Raw genomic sequence first — 12,659 nt, forward strand, 5'->3', positions numbered from 1 at the left:
ATCCGTACATTAATAATGTGGCATTTGCAAATACAATGCACAACTATTTTTATTTAATGGAATATTCAACTCATTAAACCAATTCCTCCCACAGCCACTTTCTTGGGAGATTAACCACATGTATCAAGTTCTGCCACATCTCCTCACTCCCCAAATGCAAATATACAACTTTATCTGTCATTGCAAAAATTTAACAGGCAAGTTGTGCACCCATTTTGCCTCATCTTCCCAATGTGGAAAGACATTTCCTCATTTAGGTAAAATCTTATCCCATCCACACTGTAGCAATGTCATCCATGACTAGCACACTTGTTCTAAGACATTTCTATGATGTTCAGATTGGGAAAAGTTTCTCTCTTCTTCCCACACACCATTCTTTCATTGTAATCAAATTGAGTTCAGGGACTTCACAGAATTATGGGAAATTTACAATACAGTCAGTCCATCGTGTCCCTTACCTTATTGTACATCCCAAGATGCAGCATCTCTCATTTCTCAGGATTAAATGTATTTGGCAATTTTATGCCAACTGACCAAACCTATTGCGTGCTACTGAAGTTGAAAGCTTTCTTCCTCCATAAAATCACTATCATTTTTTGCACCATCTGCAAATTTCTTTATCGTGCCCCTACATTTAGTCTCAGTCATTAATTAATCAAGAGACCAAGTACTGAGCCTTTTGGAACCCACCGGTTATATCCTTCAGGTTACAAAATTACCCATCAATTGTTACTCTCTGCTTCCTGCCATTAAGCCAATTTTGGACACAATTCGCCTCTCTCCTTTAGATCCCAAGCACCTTTACTTTTTTGACCAGCCTGCCACATGAGAGCTTGTCAAAAGCCTTGCTAAAATCCACAAGAACTACCTGAAACACTATGCTTTTATCAACCTTTGCCACGGCCTCAAAGATGCAATGAAATCCACGCTGACTGTCCTTGATTAATCTGTTCCTTACTCACTGAAGGTTTATACCGTCCATAGAATTGTCTAATAATTTACCCACAACTGAATTTAAACGAAATAGCCTATAATTACCTGGTTTATACCTTCTCTAATTAAACAATAGGACAACAGTAGCAGTCCTTTAATTCTACAGCACCTCTCCGAGAGCCAGAAATGATTCAAAAAATTATAGTCGGAGACTGCAATTTCCTACATTGCTTCTGTTAATAACCTGGGATATATTTTAACTGGCCTTGCAAATTTATCCACTTTCAAGGATGCTAAACTAATTAGCATCAACTAATTGAGACTGTAACCTACTACTGAATGACACTTTCAGTAACACTTACTTTTAAGGCCTTCTATTGCAAATTCATTGCTAATGCAGTGTGATAAAAATCCTGCAACCAACTTTAATTTTCATTCAGTGCATCTTGATAATGAAAAATTCACCCACACCTTCTAGCAATTCCATTGGAAGGCACAACAACACTGCTTCTGAAGCCCATCTAGAGTAACTAGAATACTTCTAGAGAACCAGATGGAATATGCAAAAATTGACCAAAAAATGTATAATGTTAGTGTATGTCACCACTGATATTTTAGCCTATATGTGAAAGGTGGTCTAATTGAGGCCTATTTCACCCACCAGAATACTGAAATCAACTCAAATATTTAAAATAGTAAACTACCTGAATAGACCAAGTTTCTTCCCTCCAATACACGATTTTGCATAAGACATTCAGCTTGCCATTCAAAAATGCTCACCACCCCCAAGCTCCAATATTTCTCCAGAACTACTTTGGGTATTCCCCAATTCGACAGTAGCAGCAGCTCCTTTTGTTCTGTTGTAGCAGCTATCTCCCCACATTGTCCTGGAATAAAATGAAAACAACCCTAAAGAGACTGCAGATTGATCTGCGAGACATTTCAGTGATTATCCACTATGTCATGCAAAATACCTTCATTTTAGACAAAAATTGTTGAAATTTATTGCAGTAGAGAAATGTTTCTGATCAGTTATTACTTAAAAGTGATTAGCCATGTATTATCATTGGGTGATCTACAAACACATCCTTTTTGTAATTAGTAAGTTTTACACTCAACATTTGATACAATTATTCTAGAAAACAACTGGTAATACTGCAAGGATATGGTGACTAAAACCAAAATAACATATTATATCATGGTATTATACACTCATCAAGCAGTACGAGATTTGCACTCAGATACTTGCTCTGGATCTGTAATCATTTTGACTTGACTAGCAGATGTATTACAAAACAGTTTCGCAAGTAGAGCGTCAGCAATGGACAAAACCAAGAAGGGGCAATCAGATGGGAGGTGGTAGAGGAGGTTTAAAAAAAAGAGGCTGCAAGGTCACAGATGCTAATGTGTGATCTTTAATTTGTGAACAAGCCATCCTCATCTCCTCTGGCCTATATGTGACTTCAAACCCAGAGAAACATAGTTAACTGTTAACCATCCTCTGAAATGGCCTTAGCAAGCCATCAGTTGTATCATGTTAAAACTGATGGCACAGCACCAAATTTAGAGGGAGCAAAGTTGCTCCTTCTTTCATAAACAAAACATACTCATTTAAAATGTTTCATTTTATTGCTTTTTCTTCATTCATTCATTCCAATTATGAAATAAATGAAACCAGAAACATTTTGTAAACTGTAGGAACTGAATTCCCTCCTCCACCACACCAAATTGGATCCATGCATTGAATATGAAGGACATTTGTACTAATGGAGCAACATAAAGAATGTAAAAGCAAAGAGGTCCAAAGATTGTTTTCCTTCCAATATTCTATCTTAAATGGGAAATTAATGGAATCTTAAATATACAATTTAGTAATCAGACCAGGACAGAAACAGAGACATACCTAACAAAAGTAGTCATCATAAACTGCAACATCAAAAGGTGCCCACAGGTTTGCTTCCAAAATAGCTTGCAATTTTGTTTTTCTTAAGAGTTAATGGAGAACATTATTACATTTGCTCATATTAAATAGACTGTACCTGTTGCTGTTGCTGTTGCTGTCAAGGACTCACTGAGTTTGCTGCCATCTAACAAACTTTGACTGAGGCCAGGAGGAGCTGTCAGTACTGACAAGGGACAGTTAGAATGAGAAAGCTGCTTCTCTTGCAATAGTTTCTGGTTGTTAGGACTAAGTATGATATGTCCCCCTGAAGTTTTTAAGTTCTTATCCAGCTTGTGCACAATTCTAACTTGCCTTTTAACCACAGGCCTTGCTTTTTGAAACTTCTGTTGGGCTTCATTAAAGGCTGATGAATACCCAGGAGAAATCATTACTTTCTTTGCAGTAGGGCAGGCTGAAGTATCTGAATCTACACTGTTGATAGATGAGGGCCTTTCCCTTTTGTGTCTGTTGACCAGCAGTAATGTCCTTCCACCAGTCTTCATAACACTACCCACAGATCCATGATCCTCAATAGAACTTCTGTCCATTTCCTCATGAACACAATGCAAAGGGTTATCAATCAAATCACAGGTAATTTGTGTTATTTCTGACAAAGCTTTTGCCTGTAATGTAGGTGTCCTGTTTTGCAATGACTTCTGTCCCACACTTCTGCTACTATATTCCCTTGCTTCAGAATGTAATTTTAAGCACTTTTTGTCTTCAGTAAAAAGATCACATTGATTTACTTCTTTGGTCATGTTTCCATCCGAATTGGAAGCCACCTTACAATTGTTCAAATATATGGCTTTTACAGCATCTTCTTTTGGAATTCCAGGACTCCAGTTTTTCTCAAGGTCCAATGCTGCCTGTACAAGTTCATCATCTAGTGATAACGATGAATCAGACACAAAAGCACAACTTGCAACGATTGGCTCAACCTTAGAAGGAACCTGAATGAAAGCAGAAGTATATGAAGGCATTGTTTTATTTATCATACAGTGACTAACACCTCCATTGCTCAGGAACCTATTTTAAGGTGTGGACCATAGAATATTTCCCCGAAATATACCAGTGATGCACAGAATTTCTATATGTGCATAAGCAAAAATAACGATGGTTTAATTACAAGCATAACCCTTTGAAATTTATGTGTTGAGTGATCTGCAAGTCTTTTCATCATTTTCCATTTATTTCCAATTTTCAGAATCTAAAATTGGTTCTTTTATTTGTAGTCTCCGAAATCCAGTTGTTTAGTGATCATTCTATTGCCCAGTATTCAGTTTCTACCAGTTTACTTATAATTTAGTTAGGTACATGAAGAGTTGTGTAAACATTAGCAACATATTTTTGCCGAGAGACATTAAACCTCAAATATTTATACAATTCACTTGGGAGGTTTCAGAGGAAGAAATTCAGTAAAAGTAGCTGTAACAAAAGTGACACCTGACTACACATCCAAGGTTTCTTTAAAGCCACTGCATATAAATTTCCACTCTCATATCTCACGCAGTGCTGTAGCCAACTACTACTACCTGATAGAACATCTAGGTTTTGCTAACAGGAGACGAACATTATAATGTTGACCATTTTAAGTGGCAGTTTAGGCTATAATCTACAAACTAACATTTGTACGATAATCCACCAGTAAGGATTTTTTTTTCCCAGTGTTTCAATTGTATTTAAAAATCAAGAAACTTCCTTGTCCTCACAGTAAAACCCACCTTGGTGCAGGTCCCATTCACTTGATTTTCCTTGCCATCTGAATCTTCCATGTGAATTTGCTGCCGCAAGCGACCTGATCGTCGAAGGGTTGGGGAATGTGAATCAATCACACTGTTTGTATAGAAACAAAAGTCACACAATGATCTCCAATTAATTCTGCTCTAACTAGTAACAAGGATTTAAGAAAGATGTATACACCACCAGAGCAAAATATACAATTCCAATATACATCACCTGCTCATTCCTGCACAGGACACTTCCTTCAACTCCAAAGCACACTTGAGAAACTGTAGCAAAATCTGATGGTATCATAGAAATGCAGCCAGAAGAATGGGGCCAGTATTAGCACCTAAATGAGCAGTACATCATCACCCTGAGCAGATTCAAAACCTTATTTTGATTTTCCTAAACCCTGAATTCTCAATTCTCTGCTCTCCTTCAAATAACTTGCACACCATTTATCAATATCATCATGCATTTTTTTAAAATTACATTCATAACATGTGGACATGGCCAGTATTTATTATTCATTCCTAATTGCTCCTGAACCAAGGATGCACGTCAAGAGTCATCAGGCAAGGACAGAAGATTTCCTTTGCTTTAGTGAACCAAATGGGTTTTAAGGACAAACTGGTAGTTTCATGGTCACTGTCACTGAGGTCATTTTATTTTTAAACAAATATCCAGATTTATTTACTTGAATTTAGATTCTATGGCTACCATGGTGACACTTGACCTCATGTGTTGGGATAAATGGTCCAGAATTCTGGAAGTTAGTCCAGTTACATAACTATCATGCTACCATAGAATAGTACAGCACAGGAACAGACCCTCTGGCCGACTATGTCAACACAGACCTTGACGCCAATCTAACTAATCTCATCTGCCTGCAAGTAGTCCTCATCCCTCTATTCCCTGCCTGTTCATGTGTGTCTAAATGCCTCTAAAATATTGATATTGTATCTTCTTCTACCATCACCCCAGGAAGCATGTCCCAGGCACCTACCACCCCATGTAAAAACAATTTGCCTTGCACATCTCTTTTAAACTTACCCCTCATGCTACAAACCCATGCTTTCTAGTATTTGACAGTTCCACCAAAAGAGCTCTATCTACCCTATTTATGCCTCGTAATATTATTTACTTGTATCAGGTCACCCTTCAAGCTCTGAAACTCAAGAGAAAACAACTCAAGGCTATCCCATCTCTCCTTATAGCTAATACTCTCCAATCCAGGCAGTATACTGATGAATCTCTTCTGCACCATCTCGAAAGTCTCCACATCCTTCCTATCAAGTGGTGACCAGAACACAATAATCCAATCAAATTTTTATACAGCTGCAACACGACTTGCCAACTTTTAGACTCAATGTCCCAACCAGTGAAGGCAAGTATGCCGTGCACCTTCGATACCACCTTATCCACGTAGTCACTTTCAGGGAGCTATGCACTTGCACCCCAAGATCCCCGTATGCATCAATGCTCCCAATCATCCAGCCATTTACTGTATACTTTTCTCTTACATTTACCCTCCCAAAATTCATCACCTCACACTTGTCTGAATTAAACTCTATCTGCCATTTCTCCAACTAAATTTCTAACTGATTAAGAACTAGAGGGCAAATGTTTAAATTGAGAGGGGAGAGATTTATCAGGAATCTAGGGGGCAATGTTTTCATCCAGAGGATGGTCCATATGTGGAATGAGCTGCTAGAGAAAGTGGTTGAGGCAGGTGCATTAACAACATTTAAAAAGACACTTGTACAGGTACATGGGTAGGAAATTTGCAGATGATACCACCGTTGTAGGCCGTATCTCAAACAGCGATGAGTCGGAGTACAGAAAGGAGATAGAGAGCTTAGTGGAATGGTGTCATGACAACAACCTTTCCCTCAATGTCAACAAAACAAAAAAGCTGGTCATTGACTTCAGGAAAGGGGGCTGTGTACATGCACCTGTCTACGTCAATGGTGCTGAGGTCGAGAGGGTTGAGAGCTTCAAGTTCCTGGGAATGAACATCACCAACAGCCTGTCCTGGTCAAATCATGTAGATGCCACGGCCAAGAAAGCTCATCAGCGCCTCTACTTCCTCAGGAGGCTAAAGAAATTCAGTTCGCCCCTTTGACTCTCACCAACTTTTACCGATGCACCATAGAAAGCATCCTATCTGGATATATCACGGCTTGGTATGGCAACTGCTCTGCCCAGGACCACAAGAAACTGCAGAGAGTTGTGGACACAGCCCAGCGCATCACGGACACCAGCCTCCCCTCCTTGGACTTTGTCTTTACCTCTCGTTATCTTGGTGAAGCAGCCAGCATAATCAAAGACCCCACCCACCCGGGACATTCTCTCTTCTTTCCTCTTCCATCGGGTAGAAGATACAGGAGCCTGAGGGCACGTACCACCAAACTTTAGGACAGCTTCTACCCCACTGTGATAAGACTATTGAACGGTTCCCTTATACAATGAGATGGACTATGACCTCACAATCTACCTTGTTGTGGCCTTGCACCTTATTGCACTGCACTTTGTCTGTAGCTGTGATACTTTACTCTGTACTGTTATTGTTTTTACCTGTACTACATCAATGGACTCTGTACTAACTCAATGTAACTGCACTGTGTAATGAATTGACCTGTACGATCGGTATGCAAGACAAGTTTTTCACTGTACCTCAGTACAAGTGACAAAAATAAACCAATACCAAATGTTCAGAGGGCCAACATGGCAAATGGAACTAGCTAAGATAGGAATTTTGGTCAGCATGGATCAGGTGAGCTGAAGGGCCTGTTTCCATGCTCTATGATCTATATCCTTTGACAACCTTCCTCACTATCTACAACTCCACCAATTTCCATGTCATCTCCAAACTTACCAATCAGACCACCTACATTTCATCTATATTACAAACAGAGGTCCCAGCACTGATCATTGCAGAACAACACTGGTCACAGACTTACAGTCAGAAAAATACCCCTCCATCTTCTATGACCAAGCCAATTTTGTATCCAACTCACCCTGGATCCCATGTAACTTAATATTCCGGACCAACGTACCATGAGGGACCTTGTCAAATACCTTACTAAAGTCCATATAGAAAACACCCACTGCCCTACCCTCATTCCCCTGTGTCACTTCCTCAAAATACTCATTGTGAGACAAGACCTCCCCCACACAAAGCTATGCTGACCATCCCAAATAAGTCCATGCTTTTCCAAATGTGAGCAAATCCTGTCCCTAAGAATTTTCTCCAATTATTTCCCTATCACTGATGCAAGACTCACTGGCCTATAATTTCCTGGTTTGTTCATTACCGTTCTTAAACAAAGGAACAATATTGGCCTTTCTCCAGTCTTTTGGCACCTTATCTGTGGCTAAAGAGGATACGAAGATTTTGGTGAATGCCACAGCAAACTCTTCCCTTGCCCCCCTCAGTATCCTGTGATAGATTCCATCAGTCCCTGCGGACATCCACCTTAATGTTTTTTCAAGACACCGAACATCTACTTCTTCTTAATATCGACATGCCCAAAAACATCAACATACCCCTCCCTAATCTCACCATCATCCACATCCTTCTCCTTGGTGAATACCGATGCAAAGTACTCATATAGGACCTCTCTCACTTCCTCTCGCTCCATGCATAAAATCCCTCCTTTGTTCTTGAGTGGACCTACCCTTTCCCTAACTACTCTCTTGCTCCTAATGTACACATAAAATGCCTTGGAATTGTCATTAATCCTACTCACCAAGGAAATTTCATGGCCCCTTTTAGCCCTCCTAATTCCTTGTTTAAGTTCTTTCCTACTTCCTTTATATTCCCCATGGACCTTGTCCAATTTGAGCTTCTGAAACCTTACATACGTTTCCTTTATCTCTTTGACTAAATTTACAATATCTCGTCATCCAAGATTCATGATCCTTGCCATATCCTTATCTTTCATCTTCACAGGAACAAGCTGGTCGTGAACTCTAACCAGCTGGCTTTTAAAATACTCCCACACGTCAGATGTGGACTTGCCTCCAAACAGCCGCTCCCAATCTACTTTCCCCAGTTCCTGCCTAACACCAGTCTTATCTTAGGGCAGGCATGGTAGTGTAGTGGTTAGTGTAACGCTATTACAGCGCCAGAGACCCAGGTTCAATTCCAGCCGCTGTCTGTAAGGAGTTTGTACATTCTCCCTCTGACTGCATGGGTTTCCTCCGGGTGCTCCAGTTTCCTCCCACATTGCAAAGACATACAGTTTAAGAGTTGTGGGCCGCTATGTTGACACCGGAAGCGTGGCGACACCTGCGGGTTGCCCCCAAAACATTCTATGGAAAAATGAATTTCACTGTGCGTTTCGATGTACATGTGACTAATAAAGAAATCTTATCTTATTCATAGCCATCTTAAAAATTATGGAAATATTATCACTATTCCCAAAATGCTCAATCACTGAACTCCGATCACCTGGCTCAGCTCATTTCCCCGTACAATGTTTAGTATGGCTCCTTCCCTAGTTGATGTATCTACATTTTGTTTCCAAAAAAAACCCTGCTGGTGCACCTTTAAGCCCCTGGCATTAAAGGAGTCCCAGTCAATATTGGGGAAGTTAAAATTACCCACAACTTTTTTTTTAAAACACATCTTTCCATGATCTGTCTACCTCTTGGTTCTTCTATCAGGAAGCTTATAGTATAACCCCATCATAGTGATTGCAGCTTTCTTATTCCTGAGCTCTACCTGGATGAACCTTCCAAGAAGTCCTTTCTAAGTGCAGCTGTGACATTCTTCCTAATTAAATAAAGCAACTCCCCCGCCTCTTTTACATCCCTCCCAATCAAGTCTGAAACATCTTAACCCTGGAACTTTGAGCTGCCAGTTCTACTCTTCCCTCAACCAAGTTTCTGTAAATGACTACAACATCGTAGTTCCATGTATTAATCCAGGCTCCAAACTCATTTGCCTAGCCCATTATACACCTTACATTAAAATAAATACACAAGACTGTCATACTACTCCTCAGTAACAGTGCAACTTCACTTTGTTTGGGGTCTGATTTTTTTTTGAAGTATTTATGTGGAAGGGATAGCAATTCAAAATTGCAAAACACTGCAAAGTTACTTTGATGGTCTGATAAGTAAATTTCTTGTGATTTAAATAAGATATCTACCAGTGCAGGTGGCATAGTAATTGTACCAATAGACTAATAACTCAAAAAGGTCTGAACAAACAATCCAGAAAATAGATGTCCAAATCCCCCATGAATTCAGTTTTATATATTTGGAAATATAAGGCAGTATTTGTTAAGCAGTAATGGCAATAGGAAAAAAAATCTTCACTTATACTTTAATGGGGGAAAAAAGTGTCATTCCCTAAAACGTCAAGTTTATATGTGACTTCAGTCTTACACCAACGTAGTTAACCCCTAAATGGACTAAAACGGCCCCGCAAGCCAAGCAACTTAAGACTTGATAATGAAGATACCGAGCCTTACCACGTACTTTTACATCCCAACAAAACCACAGGGCTTCTTACCATTGCTTTCTAACAGAAACTCGGCGTTGTCCCATATATCTTGGCTGGGGCTTAATGGCTGAAGTGATATTTTCATTCGTCATTTTTGCAGATTTTATTCTCAAATTCATAGATTGCTCAACACAGCATTTTGAAGCCAATTCTCCGGAACATTTTTCAAGTGTTACTCTCCATTTCGAAATTACTATACTCCATAGATATTTTTAGTTTGCTCGCCCATTGTCGTAGATTTATTTATCAGTACGTCATGTTAATTGGTAATGAATCACGCACCATGTTCTCTACGGTTAAACGATACAAAACATTTAATGCATTTCAAATTAACTACGTCCGCACTTCAATTCCTTTTGCACAGCTTCCGTCGTTCCTTAAAATCTCTCATTCTTATTCGGATAATAGAAGTTGCCTTCGTCAACGATCGTTCAGTCTCAAAAGGTCCAAGCGTTAGCCTCTTATATTTCGGAATATTTCCAATTATTTTCAGATATGTGTCACCGAGGACCTTGAACTAAAACGGAGGCCTGGAGTTACCGTCTGAAGCCGCCCGAGAGCCCAGCAGAGCCGCCAGAAACTCCGCACAAACGTCCATCTGCTCCGCAGCATCGCACTGGATTCATTTCAAACAGCCCGCCACCGGCAACAGGAACCTGTTCCGCCGCTGAAACCGTCCCCGGCGTCTTCTGCCGGCCGGGCCCGCACCGCCGGCGTCCCAGGCTCATAGAGCTGGGAGACAGGCCCTTCGGCCCAACACATCCATGCCGATCAAGGTGCCTATTCTAAATTACTCCCATATCCCTGCATTTGGCCCACATCCCTCTAAATCTGTCCAAATGTCTTTTAAAACTTATAATTGTGCCCGCCTCTACCTCTGGCAGCTAGTTCCATTTACCAACCACTGCTGAGAAAAATTTGCCTCTCAGGTCCCCTTTAAATCTTTCCCCTCCCACCTTAAATCTATGCCCTCTAGTTTTAGACTCCCCTACCCTGGGAAAAAGACTCTGTGCATCATCTATGCCCCTCATGATTTTATGAACCCCTATAATATCACCCCTCAGCCTCCTCTCAGTCGAACCTGTGCTGCTGGGACCCTCACTACCACCCCATCAACTGTTGGTAAAATCTCAGATGGGGACGAGCAGGCATGCAGGAGTGAGATCGTTCGGCTGGCCGAGTGTGGTTGCGATAACAACCTCACACTCAACATCAACAAGACCAAGGAATTGATTGTGGACTTCAGGAAGGAGAAGATAGGAGAACACACACTAGTCCTCATTGAGGAGTCAGTAGTGGAAAGGATGAGGAGCTTCAAGTTCCTGGGTGTCAACCTCTCTATCCTGGGCCCAACACATTGATGCAACCATGAAGAAGGCATGCCAGTGGCTCTACTTCATTAGGAGTTTGAGGAGATTTGGTATGTCACCAAAGACGTTTACAAATTTCTATAGATATATAGTGGAGAGTATTCTGACTAGTTGTATCACAGCCTGGTATGGGGGCTCCAATGCACAGGATCGTAAGAGGCTGCAGAGGGTTGTGGACTCAGCCAGCTCCATCATGGGCACAATCCTCCCCACCATCAAGAGGCAGTGCCTTAAGGAGGTGGCACTAAGGACCCTCACCATCCGGGGCATGCCCTCTTCACGTTACTACCATTAGGGAGGAAGTACAGGATCCACACTCAACAATTTAGGAACAGCTTCTTCCCCTCCGCCATCAGATTTCTGAACAGTCCGTGAACTCATGAACACTACTTCATTATTCCTTTTTTTGTACTATGTATTTATTTTGTAATTTATAGTAATTTTATATCTTTGCACTGTGCTGCTGCCACAAAACAACAAATTTCACAACTTACAAGTCAGTGATAATAAACCTGATTCTGATTCTGAAAACTGTTAATTGAAACGATCATCATCACTATAAAAGGTCTCATATTGTAATTTACAAATTTTCCATGGTCAGGAAAGTTTAATGAGGGCAAGTACACAAGCCGCCACTAAATCGGTTGCCTGTTTAGGGTCTGCTTTGAAATATCAAATTGTTCATATATTCAAAATGTGGCTGACACTTCAGTGACTGTCATTTTTAGAGCAGGACGAATTGCGAGATCTAACTTACTGATTGCGAAAATTGCTCCTGTAGATCGCCATCCTCAGAAAGCATTCCAACATAGCCAGTGATAGCTCTTAGAAAATTTTCTTACCAATTTTGTTTGCCCAATTGAACTCTGGTCGCCTGCAAGGAAAACACCCATAGGTTCACATGAGACTGTAGAGAGAAGACATGTCCATTGGTTTGACTGCCTTTATATGCCAGAACCAGAAAATAAATCAGTAAATTTAAATTTAAACACTAAATTTAATAATTGGGTTGGCTAAGGTTTCCCAAGTAATTCTATCTGTTATATTTTCTATAACAGTCCAGGGAATCATTGATGGGAGATAATACACCACAATATAAGAATTTAAATACTTTTGAAAATGTTCATACTGAAAAATTGGGAAAAAATGAACCAAAATGAATTTAATGATCATCACA

At 40.3% G+C, this 12,659-nt stretch overlaps 1 protein-coding gene across 1 annotated transcript in view; it reads right to left on the reverse strand.

The window, feature by feature from the left end:
• Positions 1-3,315, reverse strand: part of polq (polymerase (DNA directed), theta) — a 69,494-nt gene extending 66,179 nt beyond the window's left edge. The window contains exons 1-2 of the mRNA XM_052014252.1: positions 2,973-3,315; positions 1,638-1,820 (exon numbers count right to left, since the gene is read on the reverse strand). Coding sequence (XP_051870212.1) covers positions 1,638-1,820; positions 2,973-3,264 — 475 coding nt within the window. The 5' untranslated portion in view covers positions 3,265-3,315. The remainder of the gene's footprint in view (positions 1-1,637; positions 1,821-2,972) is intronic.
• Positions 3,316-12,659: the final 9,344 nt, after the last annotated feature.

The sequence above is a fragment of the Pristis pectinata genome, chromosome 4 (assembly GCF_009764475.1).
Source record: "Pristis pectinata isolate sPriPec2 chromosome 4, sPriPec2.1.pri, whole genome shotgun sequence".
Lineage (NCBI taxonomy): Eukaryota > Metazoa > Chordata > Chondrichthyes > Rhinopristiformes > Pristidae > Pristis > Pristis pectinata.